This window comes from Macaca fascicularis, chromosome 7, assembly GCF_037993035.2.
Source record: "Macaca fascicularis isolate 582-1 chromosome 7, T2T-MFA8v1.1".
Taxonomy (NCBI): Eukaryota; Metazoa; Chordata; class Mammalia; order Primates; family Cercopithecidae; genus Macaca; species Macaca fascicularis.
In genome coordinates, this window is record NC_088381.1 from 25,029,557 (window position 1) to 25,045,176 (window position 15,620).

General features: G+C 38.7%; 1 protein-coding gene across 1 annotated transcript in view; it reads right to left on the bottom strand.

Moving 5' to 3' along the window:
- The window catches only part of FBN1 (fibrillin 1), a 236,321-nt gene that overhangs the window by 117,069 nt on the left and 103,632 nt on the right, over positions 1–15,620 (bottom strand). The window contains exons 7-8 of the mRNA XM_045395431.3: positions 9,967–10,164; positions 6,491–6,616 (exon numbers count right to left, since the gene is read on the bottom strand). Of these exons, the coding sequence (XP_045251366.2) occupies positions 6,491–6,616; positions 9,967–10,164 (324 nt within the window). The remainder of the gene's footprint in view (positions 1–6,490; positions 6,617–9,966; positions 10,165–15,620) is intronic.

Consider the following 15,620-nt stretch of genomic DNA (forward strand, 5'->3'; position numbering starts at 1 on the left):
CTTCTGGGGCTGGTGGAGGCTGTTGATGGGCTACACCCCAGCTTGCCTTCTCTGCACGCTCTTGCCTCTTCCCCTTCTCTTCTGCAGGTGTTGATCCCAAGGATATCCTCTAATAAACATCCTGAATGCTATGGAGGCCAAAGCTGGGGTTAGCCCTCAGACCACTGGTCTCCATCAAGGAAGCAGTAAAATTCCCTTAGGACAAATTTGACCATTTCCTTCAAGGAGAGATTTTCAATGGCCTGACCCACACACTGACAAATGTCAACAGGTACGGCACCAGCAGAAGAAGAGAAAAAAAATGAGAGCTTCCTTCTTAGGCTAGAAGTAAACTCAGGGCACAGGGAATCTGCCTAGCCTCCTCTCTGAGACCAGTAGAGCTTTCTGCACTGACCTTGGGAGAGGTGACATTTGACCCAGGCCTCCTGGCAGTATTACAATGGCCAGGCTGACACTGTTAAAACTGGGAAAGACTTATGACCCCCAATAAGAACATTTATTCTGTAGGCTAAGTACTCTCTTCATTTATAAAACAAAATAGAGTTCTAAGTGAACCAGATTCAAGTATCTTCTGACTCAGGTTCACCCTGTTAGTAAAAAAGGCAGCAATGACAGTGTTTACATGCAGTTTAACCTTTTTAAAACCAAAATCACCATTCTTCCAAGCTAGGCTAGAGGCTAAACCAAACAATATTTCTCTGCTTATATTAGAGTCAATGCTAACATAAACAGCACTGTCATTGCAAAATTATGTAACGGTAAAGGTGCATATTCTATTCTGACAGACACAAATTTCACTAGAGTCTGTGAAAGGGCCAGGTAGAGAAACTGCCAAGGGCAGACAGAGCCTAGGGTTACCCACGTAATATCTCAAGGCAGCCACACTTCTGCTTAACACAAACAAAAGGCAAGTATGTCAAAGACCCTACAGGATTCAAAGCTTCATTTAAGGATAGAGGAAGGTATAATTACAATTAAGAAGAATGTACCTTTTTCAAAGTGTCCCTAAAAGTTAATATCTGAGTCCTACAACACCTGCCAAAGATCATATGAGGGAGGAGACAATGTGGTATTATATTTTTTCTCAGCCCATTAATATAAATGACAGCTACCATTCGTATTAAGGCCACATCAATATCCAAAAAGTTTCAGTGACAGCCTATGTCAGAAAATTTTATTTAAAAAATAGAATTAACATTGGCAGAATGGGGGAATCATCTTTTCCATGCTGGCTGAGTGAGATTTGGGCCCTTTATTGAAGATAACAATAACAACGACAATAATGATGAGAGTTTGCAGGTGCTGAGTGCTAGGCAGAGTCAAAATGCTTGATGAGTGTCCAATCATCTAATTCTTACAATACAGGTAGGATTGTGGGCCTGATTCTATACCTCTGTTGCCCAGGTACACCTCTTGCATTACGCTGAGGCCTTCAGAAAACTGACACGAATCAAACCTGAAACAACAGCAAAGAGGCTCATCATTTATAAAGGGAGGCTAAACCCAGTCTCCAACTGGCAGGGGTTTTTAGGGTGGGTGTGGGGAATTTTCCACCTAGGTACATGTCTTTGAAAGCCAGCAGGTCAGGAAATATGTCACACTGCACACCTCCCTGAGTTCACACAGATTAAGATAAAATGGGAGTAGGCCAAATCATTACATTTGAAGGAGCTTAAATGACTTCAAATTCCCCCTAATATGTCCCCTTCTCAGTGACACACCCTTTTGCCTTCAGGTGGCTAGTGCCTTCCCCCTTTCCTAAACCATCTTGCTTCTCAGTGGCATGGCTTCGTAACAAATAAAAGCAAGAGTTCTATCTATTACCAGGCTGTGGTGGAAATTCCTGATGGCAAAGGCCAGAATAAGGTGTTTGAATTGGATTCGCTCACACTCTGAAAATCGTTCATATGAATTTATTATTTCTCCAAGTTCTTCCCACTGTGTTCGTCTCCTTTTAATTGAACTTCAGGCATCCCAAGTTAAGAGGGAACTTGAGAACGGTGACTTTCTCAGAGTTTCTACAAATCAGGCTGTGTCAAATGCCAGCCATGAAAGTAAACCAGGTCGGGAGGCCTGGTGGGGAGTGGGGCTTGGCTGGGAAGAGCTATTTCCGTGCTCTGGACACTTCTCCCTGCTTCCTTGAGGCAGCAAAGGAGGCAGAGCTGCTGGGGAGTAGCTGTCCCATGGTAGCTGTCCACGACTCCACTGGCTTCTTGCTGTGACCTTAAGAAGAGACACAAATGGCAGATCTCTTCCTTCCTATTTGCCACCTGTCCTTTGTTTTTGCTCCTTCTCATCCTTCAGTCTCATCTGTTCTCCCAGAGCATTTTTCCCGTGCCTAGGCCCCTTTATCCTATGGCTCCTCTGGCAGAATGGGAGGAAAGAGTGTGGAGGGCAGATGGATGGAGCTTGGTGTCTGTTCTGGGATGGGCATCACCATCTATTACTCGGCTATCGAGAAGCTCCATCCAAGATTGTGGACGTGACAAGAGAAACCTGATCCTGACAGTTAACCTGATCCTGACTGCCTAGATACTAACACAATGAGAGAAAAAAATTAAAACCTATGGCAGCTGTTTAAAAGTAACATGTGACACATTAATGATCATGAATGCCACTGAGCCTGTGAGCTTAACTTTGATTGTACAAACTCAACCCAGTGTAAAATGTATCACTAAAAACTAAACAAGCTGACTCTTCCAGTCACGTTGACTATTTTATAGTCACACCATGTACGCCAGCTTTTATTCATGCTGCATCCGCTGTCTGATCACAACTTAAAAATGGAGTCTGAATTCTGGAACTGGAAAGAACCCCCAGATAGCATCTTGTTCAATCCCCTCATTTGAAAGTTGAAGTAACTCAGAGATGGTAATTGACTTATCTAAGATCACACAAAGGATTAGAGACTTGACCAGAGGGCATCAAGGATGGGGGCCAGGCCTGCCTTATTTCCAGGGCTCTTTCACCTTCACCACAGAGTTTTTTTCAACTAATTGTATAGAGAGAGCCAGTTACCTTGAACAGTAAAAGTCTAGGGCCTGCAACCAGCTGAAGAGGACGGAGCTCCATCTGTGGTACTGGGTTAAGCTACCCCGGGAATTCTCCTTAGCTTCTGAGAGGATAAGAGCCTCTAACAGTAAGTAGCCATGAGATAAATATGCCATTATTTTGGAAAGGGGAAGTCCTGAGGTTTTTGGCTCACATATTATGGAGTGCATGGATTTAAAAGCTACATTTTTTAAAAGGTCCAGTGCATCATGCAGTGCTATTATAATTGCTAAAGGCTGGGCTGACGATAATCTAAATCCCAAAATATTAGTGGTTAATTAGGAATCCAACAGACTTCTTCCAGAAATAAAACTTAATCCCTTAATTACACTCTTTATTTCTTAATTTCCTCTCATAGTAACCTATGCAAATACGGACTTGGTTTCCAAAGAAAAAGGTTCATGTGTTCTTTCAGCATGCATACTCTACAGTCATCGGAAAGATCAACAAAGGAAGGCGGGCATGAACTCTGTTTCCTTTTTTCTCAAATCACAGCTATAAATCTCAATCTTTTCCTTCTTAAATGTATGAAAAGTTAATAATTGTTATTTAAATCCCTGTAGCTTGTTAATTTACATTTCAAAATGTTCTCCAATTATATGTATCTATAAAACACTTTTCCATAACTTTTTTGTTTTTTTTTTTTAGTTTTTGGAAAGAGGGACATTTTAGGAAGGAAGTGAGAATTCTGCAAAAGGAAGATCTCATGGAAAGCAACTCGAATAATGGCATTCTCAGATCTGAGAGAGTGAGGGTTAGCATCTTGTGAATTTGCTAAAGTCAATTTGACGGAATTGGTTTTTTTTCTTGAAAAAGTTCTATAAAAAGTACTCAATTCCACCCCCCTCCAAGTCAAAAGGAAGATAACTTTAAAAAGCCACTCAAAGCAATGGCAAAGGTACCAGGACATTTTCACCAGGGCACAGAACCCCATGGTTATACTGATCATCTTTCCAGGGTACATATTCAGTGATTACAGACCAGACTTCCTGGGTTCCCTCTATTGACCATCGAGACACCAGCTGATGTCCAGAGTTATGCCATTTCCACAGTGAGACACTGTAACTGGAAAGGAGCAAGGACATCAAAGAAGTGAACCCAGCTTGCCAAGAGCTCTCAGGGCACTTCCTGATTACTTTCCTACCAGAGTAAGACAAGTCAACCCTGCTCACACCAGTCTCCAGGCCAGAGAATGTATAGTACTAACAGGACATTCTCTTCTAGTATCAATTTTGCATTGATATTAGAAAAAGAAGGAAAAAACCATTACCTAAATTTAATGTAACAGTAGATGGCAAAGGAAAAAAAAAATCTAGTTAAACTAGTCTGTTTTTATCTTGCCACTGACTTTCACATGTAGCTGGAAAATTTTTGTGTGTGTGGAAAAGGATTAAGTAATACTCAGACTGAATTTTTGGTCCACTGGATACACCACCATAATAGGTTTCTTAGCATCAATAAAAAGATTCGAATGATTTTTCTTTCAGTCTGAGCATTAAATTAGAATCTTCTGTCTAGTCCACATCCATAGACCATTACTGTTAATTGACTTGTCTGAGTGAAAAGCACGAGACAAAATCAATTCTAGTTCAGGCTGGAAGCCATCATAACTTTAGAAAACAAAACACAGACTGGACAAGTCATAAGGACTATATTCCCCTCAATCTTAAAACTGATTATATATTCTGAAGCTGAATATATTAAACTGAGAAAGCCTAAAAGGTAAAACACAACCTATCATTGATGTGGGTTTTGCATGTGATCAACTTTAATGGCTTGTTAATGTCGTGTGTGTGTGTGTGTGTGTGTGTGTATGTGCATATGTATGTGTGTGTATATATATATGTGTATGTGTGTGTGTGTATATATATGTATATATATGGCCTGAAAATCTATTCCAGAATGATAACTTTCATCTAGAAAAGAAGACAATGTAATATGGCTCAGCAAGCACCAGAGTGTGAATTAAAGAAGTAAATTTGAGCTGTCTTGTCTGAATGGCCTCGGACAGAGCACTTAATACACCCAAGACACCATTCCTTAATATATAATGTAGAGTGTGGAACCAGCTGAGTTCTTTGCCCCTTTCAGTGTCAACGTTCTCGGCTTCAAATTTAGATCTACAGTACAACTTCTAAAATACATTGGCCTATCGAGAGTCAACTTTATTGTTCTTTGAAACTTAAAATGTTTTTTTAAGAAGCCTTTAGAAAGAACCATTTTTTCACAACTACCCCGAAAAACTATGTATAACATGTTCAAGAATGCAATAACAATTATAAATTCAATAATGATTTATAACCTAAAAACAACTCCAACTCATAAAGATAGTTCTATCAGAGCTAGATTCTTCAGTTTCAGGGCAAGTAGATATTAAAAGTCTTACATGTAATTTATGAATTGCACCTTAAATTTAAAACTGTCTTTTGCTTGTCTGATATACAGTGGCAACCAACAAGGTTAATTATCCAGCCCAGACAAATAACTTAGAACGTACTCACTGCTGGAGTCTAGGGGCATAAATACAACAGCATCTGTTTTCAATAAAAATGCATCCATCTAAATGAAACCTCAAGGTGGGGTGAATTGAGAATGAAAGAAAAAGTTTTCTCTTCTGATCCTGATGAGAGATGTAGCCCTGAGAATGCTGTTACACTACTGTCAGACATTACTATATGTAAGTTACATGTACTCATCAAACAAACGAGAGTCCAATGCTGCCTACATATTTTCTAGATGCTCCCCTCTCACAAAGAAATTATGACTGTAACTGGAAGTCAGGCCTCATTTCAGCAAATAGCAGTAGCAGTAGTGGTGAATATAAACACATCCTCTCTATATATCTTTGCAGAAGTTCAATCTATAAACTAAATGCAAATATAAAAATTATCTCAAATTACTCTTCTGTTTGACTAACATTAAAAGCTTTTCATTTGATAGGCAATTATCATCCCCCAGAAAAGAAAATCATGAGCATGTACTAGGAGCATAAATATAAGGGTTGATTGATCAATCCTGCCTCCCCACACACAAAATCAAACATACCTTTGAACTCGAAAAACTTCGGAAGATATATTATTCTGAATGATATCTAATTACCAAATTTAAATTCATGTCTCTAGAACTATGCAAAAACATGTGTCTTGAACATTTTAAACCAAATGTTGGTTCAAAAATATTTCATGTTTTTAATACTTAATTTGATTCAGATGGACCTCTTGTTTTGGGTCTATAAAAGTAGAAAGAGCTGCAGGGTTTTTCTTGTCCAATAGCACAAAAGCACATTATTACTGTTAAAAATACTACATTTACACATTCACGGGGATAACAAAGACAGAAAGATTTAGGAATAATTTGCAAACAAGCTTGTTTCTAATGTTGAGTTTTGCCTGCCCCCACTACACCCCTCACAACCACTGCAAAGCATAAGATTTCTTACCTTCACATTTTTGTGACACTTCATTAAATTTGTGTCCAGCAGGGCATTTACACTCAAAAGACCCAACAGTATTAATGCAATTTCCTCCCTGACAGAGCCCGGGGATGGCCTGGCATTCGTCCACATCTGTCAGATTGCAGAAGACAGAGAGAAAAAAAAACTCATATAAAATTCATTGCAGAATACAATGTGATAATTTGTCCACAATTATGTTACCATATTTATATCGGTGGTTATTTGTCCCTCACAATATTTGGAATATGACTAGGGAAACTATTTCTCACAATTGCATTATGTAAAACACATCGTTGGATTAATAATGTTCCATAAGAAGTCACAAGTATTTTTTGTTTCCCCACCTTCCATGTTTCCTAATGTAGAGAGTGTACTAACTTTTGTGGGTTTTATCACATATGCAGCAAAATAGAAAGATATGTTTAAAAGGCCATTATTCACGGCCTCGTTTTTATCTCCAGATTGGTAGTAATAATCAGAGTTATTCAAAAAATCTTGCAAATCAAAATGCAATACATTTCTACAATGAAACGATCTTTAAGAGTTGTACTGAATGATTTAGTTAAAACGGAATTTATTGAAGGTCACTCAGACTACACGAGACAGCTAATGTTTTTGCACAAATGAAGTGGAAATGTTCACTTCACATTCTGGAGAAGTGCCTTGCACAGTAAAAATTAAACAACTCAGAAAATTAGGCCAACAAGTGAGAGGGATCGCTAGATGAGCGTGCAGTTTCAGCTGCTGACTTACCTTGCTGGCAGAGTGGCTGCCAGAAGGCACCTTTGTAAAGGTCAGTGAGATCATGTCTCTCCCCAGCTCCACGTGCAAGTCCATACTACGTCCTAGGAAGTTCTACATGATTCCTCTGCTCTTTTACCCATTTTCCACCCTCCTATCTCTCCCACCACACTGGATTCCTCAAATATGCCACCTGCCACAGAGCTCTGTAATGGCTGCCCCTCTGCCTGGAATATTCTTCCTCCAGAGAGCTGCATGGCCCACGATGTCTCATTCTCCAGGTCTCTGCCCCAATGCAACTTTAGCCACGAGCCCTTCCCTTGACAGTCCAACAGCAACACCTGGCTCCTGGCTCTAATCATCCTTCCTTCCCTGTTTATTTTTTTTCCACAGGACTAACCACCCACTGACCTAATACGTGTCTGTTTTGTTTAATAAATTGATTCTCTTCAATATAAGCTTCCAGAAAGCAGGGACTTTGTCCATTTTCTTCACTGCTGTATAACCAGCACCTAAGGACTAACTTGGGTTCTTACGTGTAAGCCCAAATATTAACCTTCCAGGAGCAAAATTAATCATCTCATGCTCACTACATTCTGTTATAAAGGTTATAAAAGTACCTGTACATTCTCTCCATCTCTTTGTTCATAACAGAGAAAAGTCTGATTTAATAAAGAATCCCCAAGTAAACAGTCTAATGTATTCTTTTTGAAACCTGGAAGCCTAATGTGTTCTTTAGCTTCACTCTTCATTGAATAAAGCAAAAAAGGGATTGCTGTTTATAAGATCTCAACTTGTGTTCTTGAGAAAAGTTAGCATGCAGTAAAAGGGATATTAAAGAAACAACAATTTAGTTTATTATAAAAGTATCACGTACTGTTTTAAATGAAATGTCTTAACCCACAAATATATGATTATATGTGGAAAATCATTAGATTATGTTTTCCAGCCAATTTCAGTTTTGTCTTAGACCAGAATTTTCCATTCTCTTGATATGTTGAATGTATTTTTAGAAATATTTTTGAAAATCAAGATTTTTACATATGGGCAGAACTAGCTGTCTTGTTGATCACGATTTTTGGCCAACAGAAAATATAGACAAGGCAATTCTCCACTGGCTGTATACAGCCCCTCACGTCTGACCCAACGACTGGAAACACCAGCAAGGAGCGAGAGCCACAACCTGGTGGCAGAATCTCTTAGAAATAACAACAGCAACAACCACCACCACCACCGAAGATGAAGAATTTCACTCTCAAACTGGCAATATAACTGCCATTGTGATTCAATGGGTTTTCAAAACTTTTCTTATAAAAAAACCTTTTTTTTTTTTCTTGGACGTTGAAAAGCAGAGTTAGGAAGAAACAGGAAGCAAATGCTGGAAAGATCCAGATTTATGAAACAAATAGTAAAGCTAAAGAGAAGGCAGTTCATTCTCCCCACCCCCCTCACCAATTCCGTTAGCACCCTAACCTCTGACAATGGCTCACTGATGGGCAGCTGAGGCACTTAAAAGTCTAGCTCTCTGGTCACTGTCAATGAGTTCACGGGTATTAACTAACTTTGTAATCCCAAGACCAACAAATTCTTCAAAACTCACTGGGACTTTCTAAAAATGAGAAAAATAAGAAGGCACCAATAAAAACCTAACCTTTTAATTTTATAAAATACTACAATCCATCCCTTGATAATTCTAGAATTTCAAGGTGACTTATTTCTTCTCCTGATGTTTCAGAGGGATACATTTAAGGGCATCCAAAGGAGCTGTATGTTGTACACGGGAGCTGGAGGCCAGGAATGACAATATCAGAAGTGGAATTTATTGAAGTGGAATGTAATGGAGACCCACAAAACTGTGTGACTAAGCTCAAGTTCTGTTTTATTGCATATTACCCTTAGAATTAACATATAAAACAAAGCCAAAGCATTATCTATTTGTCTCAGAAAAGCATATCCTGAATTTTCTGAAAATATTGCAACTTGCTATAAAAAGTCCTGAGGCAGTCTAAAGGAAACAGATAGAGCCTGAGAGTTTTCAGTCCCATCAGTTTAGCGTGGAGCTGCCTCTGTTCACTTCCTCCTGTTTCCTGCCAGACATCCAGACAATAAAAGAATTTGTACAGCTGGAAGAACAGGAGTAAAAGCCAAAAACAGAGTAAGGGCTTCTACAGGAGGCAGGAGAAGCAGCTAGCAGGCGACATCTGGGGATATTTAAAACTGTGAAACAAATCCTAATTTATTTCGGACTTGTAAAAAAATGCACAATGTAGCATGCAAAATGTCCAGAGAAACAGTTTTCCTCAGGTCAATTAAGCACAACCCATGAGAGAGAGGAACTCTAACAGTTTCAAATGAGGGAAAAAAATTAAGGAAAACATAAACTACCTTGTTCACAAACCTTGCTTTGTGTTTCTAGACAGCATTGCCATAATGCACAGCATTGCTGTAAACAGAATCACACCACCCCTGGAGTCAGAGGTACATGCAAACACCTCTGGGGTCAGAAAGGGGGAATGGTTGGCAAGAAAACATCCAGTAAGACTTCAGCTGCTCTTTCGAGAGCCACGTTCCTAATGCCTTAGTTGGATATCATGCAGTCAGCGAAATTGTGAAGTTATGTAGCTGACACTACTTTTCCATTCTCTTCAACTTCATTGGAGAAGGGCTCTCCAGAGCAAATAAGATTAATCCATTAATAATTCCATCAGCCCAGGGTTTACCTTGACAAGCTCCCGTGCGGATATTTGGAATGAAGCCACGGCGGCAGGGGTGAGGCTGGGCAGGACACATCTCACAGGGGTGGCCCCAGGCTCGGCCGACTGTGGCACAGCAAAGCGTTTTTGTGCAGACAATCCCGCTGAGTTGTCCCTGGCACATCTGGTTGCTGATCACAGTAAAACATGGGCCTGTCCTGTAATCTGAAAATAAAGAATAAAAATCTGATGAATATCCAGAAAAGCAGGAACCATCATGCAGAGGAACAGCTGCGCTCCATCTTGCTTGACTCCGAATTGAGAAATGAATTTCAGGGACAGAATGATGCATCACTGCCTCTCTGTAAGGCCTTGGATAGACCATTCTACTTCTGAACCCGATTTCCTAACCTACAAAATAGGGATGAAAACATCAGTTCTTACCCACTTTGAAAACGGCATTGTGAGCATCAGATGAGCTAATGGAAAACTCTTTACAACTGTGAATTGCTGTACAAATGTAACATGGTAATATTATTATCCACTCATTACTTAAGAAAACATATTGGTGCCTGCACTGAATCAGCTCCGATGCCTGATACAGATGCTTCAGTGACTAAAAGAGGCCAAATCCCTGCCCTCACAGAGCTTCCAGTCTATTGTTATTTAGGGCTGAGAAAGCAAAGAATTTTGAAGCTTGTAGTGAGGCAAGTCATGGCACCTTCTTCCTGGAAGTTCCTTCAACAAAAGCAACGGTTATCTGTTTCTTTTGAGTTGGGGTCATCTTGTTTCAAATACAAAACAAGCAAACTAACAGATGAGGATTTAAAATTTTGCTCATGCAAAACACATTAGGTATTTAACATAAAGGGTGAGGACACTCGTCTGAAATAATTGTAACCTCTAGGCAAAAGGACCATCTTAAAGCAAAACAGGGATAAGCTAAGACCATAAGAGAATTTGCAGTCAGAGCAGTCTACCACCAGTTATAAGATCTGCCTCTTTTCTTTCTTTCTTTCTTTCTTTCTTTCTTTTTTCCTACAGAGAGACAGCCAACAACAAACAAGAAAGATAAAGACGTAGTGAGCACAGAGGACCAAAGCCAGGTTGTCCTCACAGGTTGTCCCCTTGTGAGAGAAATCAGGGCCATAACACCCATTTCTGTGGTTCTACAATGACCTTGACAGACAAGGGAGGCTGGGCTGGGGTGGGACTCATGGGCTTCTATCCACTCCCCAGCATCTGCATGCTTCCAGGTCATTTTCAGAAGTGTTTAAGTGGAGTGATTCCGTGAGTCTAAAAATGGACTCAATGACCCCAGTAAGTTCCTTTCACCTGTGAATGCAACCGTTTTATGAAAATCACTGGCTGTGCTAATGAAACTACTGGGATGCTTTCATTATTTTCTTCTTTCTTTAAGTAACTCATAGGACACAGCAGATATGCTATTTACTAAGGAAAAAAGGACAACTTTTCATTACAATACCAACAAGAGTGAACATTCTGGATCGTAACAATGTTTTGGCAATAGCTGAATTGCATCTGCTGGCATCCCTCTATCCTGTGTATTCTCTCTTGCTTTCTTTTTCTTGCATCTCCACTCCAACCCCTCCCTTGGAATTTCAACTCCATCTGCTCCCCATCACTACGTGCTCTTCCTCCCTCTCCTCTGCTATCTGCAGTGAACCACCTCTGTTCAATGGTGTTGCAGAAACAGCACTGCTCTGACGCCCATGCTGTAAGATCAACCTTCTGAAGAATTCCAAAAACAAAATTCCATGCCAGTCATATAGATAAAGAAGACTACCATATCCAAGCTATGGCAGCACTGGAGAGACAGACAGGATGGTCCAAACGCCGAGTCCCCAGCTCCCCAGCTCCCTCCCTCCATACCAGTGTTATGTCCCACTCACAGGATGCAAGATAATTTTAGATTTTAGTAGGCATATATTAATTTTAATGTGTATTATGAAACAGCATAAATAGATCAGACTCACGATTTCACAGTTATGTCTGCTGTGAGGATGATGAATTGAAAAACCTTTTAATTCAATTTTAAAAAAATATTAAATACTAGTACAGGTGATATGCAAACAGGCCAAAAATTGTGTGGGTGACATCTACATGCAACCAGACTCACCATTCCAAAAGACAAGCCTGAGACCTTTGTGTTCCTCTTCTCTGCATGACCTGGCCCCACGCACCTTTCCAGCCCTTTCTCCTGACACTTTGTTTATCATTTGTCTTTTTTTTTACTGTGTTTATGCATTTATCACTCTACTGTTTTTTTAGTTTTATGTAGTCAAGCTCTAGGTATACTTTAATATTTTACATTGTATGCCGTATTTATTCAAAACCTGCTATCTTCTTCCAGAGATACTGAATTCAAACAAAAATATAAACAAATATTAAATACTGAGCTGTTGAATAAATCTCAGTCCTCATTTCATTCTTTCGATGAAAAAAAGTCACTCAGCACTGCAGTAATTTGTAACAAAATCTCTTTAACATGCAGTGGACATTTTAAAACTGTGTGGACAAAGTGATATACCAAAGTCATCTTTATTTTTTTGGTTCAATTCTCCCAAATAATACCTATAGGGATTTAACAAATACATCTTTGCTATTTGGTCTTTCTTTTCTATTTCAATATTTTATTATGTATTTTAATTCAAAATTAAGCATTTACTTATACAATTGAGAAAAGGCAGTAGCATATAAATAAAGGTAATTACACCCAAAGAAACCCTTGATAACATATTGATTATATTATCGTACATAAGATTTTGTGTGTATGCATGTGTGTGTTTTATTTTTTAATCATAAAATAAGAATTATACTAAAAATATACTTTTGAATCTTGCTGGATTTTCTTCACTTAACATTGCCAAAGCTTTTCCCCATGTAATAAACACTATTCCACAATATGATTTTAATTGCTGCATAATTTTCCATCAAGTTATAACAGAATGTATTTAGTCATTTTCTTACTGTCTATCATTTAAATTGCCTCTAACTCTTCATTATTACACATAGCATTCAGTGTACATTACAATGAATCCTTTTCAGGATAAAAACAGCCATCAAGATTTTTATGACTATATATATCCTACATCTGAGACTAGAAAGATCACAGCAGTATAATCTTTGATCAAAAAAAAAAAACTTTGTATGTTAGGTAACAAGAAAGAGAATTTAGGCTTGTTTCTTTCTGTTAATTTACTGAGACAAGTGCAAATGCTTTAATCAAACAGATTCATGTTAGCTTGCCATATTCAATCCTTCTTAAAAAGCATAATGCAACATGAATTTTAATTTATAATCCTCTCTTCAACACTGCTGGGATTTGTTTTTCCACCTCCTCTTGCCAACATACTCTATGGAATTATCTTATATATGAGGATTGCCAAGGTTCAGGATAGATACAAATATGGTGTTTTGTGAGTGACACCAGCAAAATCCAGACACTCTACAAAATGCTAACACAAATCTGATTCAGTTCTGTCTGACACTGATTCATAACTTCAGATGTGAATTCCTCATTAGAAGATCTTCATTTAAAAAAAAAAAACAAAAAACCTTAAGACTTTTCCAGGGTCAATAACTTATTATTCTTATTTCAATACGAAATACATAGAATCGAGATGGTAGCTGTTAATTCTGACAACATATATTAGGTATTCCAACAGTTCACAGGGATCCAATTTATTAAGTATACTATATATTTGGCGAATAAGTATGTAGAATAGAATCTATGGACTTAGCACATTTCTGTGCTAGATACTTATCACTATTGACAAAGTTATTTTGGAAACAAATTAGAACTGGCTTATTTGACAGTACAGATTAGCAAGTGGATATGAATGTATTTGTAGATCCATATTTTAAACAAAAATTGCTGATTGCAGAGGGAGAGGCATAATCTGGATGAAATAAAATTGGATCTAAAAATGTCTTGGAAGGTAAATGCTGTATTAACATGGTTTTCAAATGTCATTCCGATTTGGCGGCATGTGCTTTTCGTCCTGTACTTCATTTAGATTGCCAAGGTTATGCCGTTTTTAGTCCAATACTCCAACCGCAGAAAGAAATCTGCCCACACTCCCAATTCCTTACTAATAATCCAATTATTTACAATTATTCCCATAGCACTTACATGATATTAAGCTAAATTTACATACTCTTTTTTTTTTTTCAGATAGTCTCAGCATTAGACAGGGAGTGTGCTTAACTCAAAGCTTGTGTAATGTCTGACTCATTCCTGGCTTCAGAGTAAATCATTATTCCTAATGCAACTAAAATATAGTATTAGAAATGCTTTCTATTTGCAAATTGCTCTACAATCACTTCCTTATAAGACCTTCATGAACTAGGGCAACAGGCCAAGTCATTCCAAAATTAAAGTGCGATTCTAATTGTTTTTAACTGGCTTACTCCAGTGTGGCTGCTTCATGGGAAATTCTGCATCTCCATGTTCCCATTCTGAGTGGTTAGCTCAAGGATTGCTCTCCAGTCCCATTAGATTTGGCCTCAAGGCCTGGGCTCTGACCAACATGTGTCTGCAGCCTCTGATCCTCAGCTCATGCCCAGCTCTGCAGCTCAGAATACTGTGGTCTACAGCATTATTTCACTTTCATTTGTAATCAGACTTCACCCTGAAGCAAATGCATCATTTACAGGGAAAGAATATTCTGTGGTACAATGAATTCTTGTCCCTCCTGCCCCGTCACTAAACCACAAACTGCAGGGAAGGCACAAGGATATAATTTTGGGCACTAGGCTCCAATTATTTTAAATCCTTCTTTTCATAAAAATGACAAACAAAAGAATGAGATATCAATTTATCCATGACATAGAGGGTCACAGCACACTTATTTCTCCCAGGTAGGTTGGCCTGGGAAACATTAGGCTCCTAATGTGTGGAATTTCAGTACAACTTTCTGAGGAAGGAGTTCAGAGAACTTTCAGTCTAAGGAAAATTAAAGTTAAGAAGTTCCATTATCATAATCAGCCTGCTAAATGCTGTTACTACTTCTTACTCCAATCATTCTTAACCTTAGGACATAACAGAATCACTTGGGGGAGCTTTTGCAAAATGCTGATGCCTGGGTCCTACCCTGTCCTCCTCTCCCAGTTTTCCCCATGGAACCCTATTTAGTAGATGTGGCACAGGGCCCAGGCATATACGTCTTACAAAAGCTCCCCAAGATGATGTTTGCCCTCTAGGACTCTAAGTTGTGTGTGTGTGTGTGTGTGTGTGTGTGTGTGTGTGTGTGTATGTGTATGTATTTTTTTTCTCTCTCTCTGTCTTTTCCTTTAATGAAGAGTGCTCATGTTCCATGATTAATTGGAGATGTCTGCAAGATAACTACTTATCTGAAAGTCTAACCTTAGAAACATCAGACAGCCCATAAACTGGGATCACTGCCACTCAACATAACCTAGTATTTCTCAACTAGGACTGACATCCTAATCATGGCAAAATACTATTCATTTCCACAGTGCTGCACTGATTATGAGGCACTTTATTACATTCTTTACTAATTATATTATAGTTAATTATACGAACTACCTGCTCATCAAAGCAAACAACAAAGTCAAAATTTAGGAAGGCTGATCATCCACTACTGCAGTGTCCTAATAGTTAATAGAATTCCCATTTCCAGTCTCTTTCCTTTTAG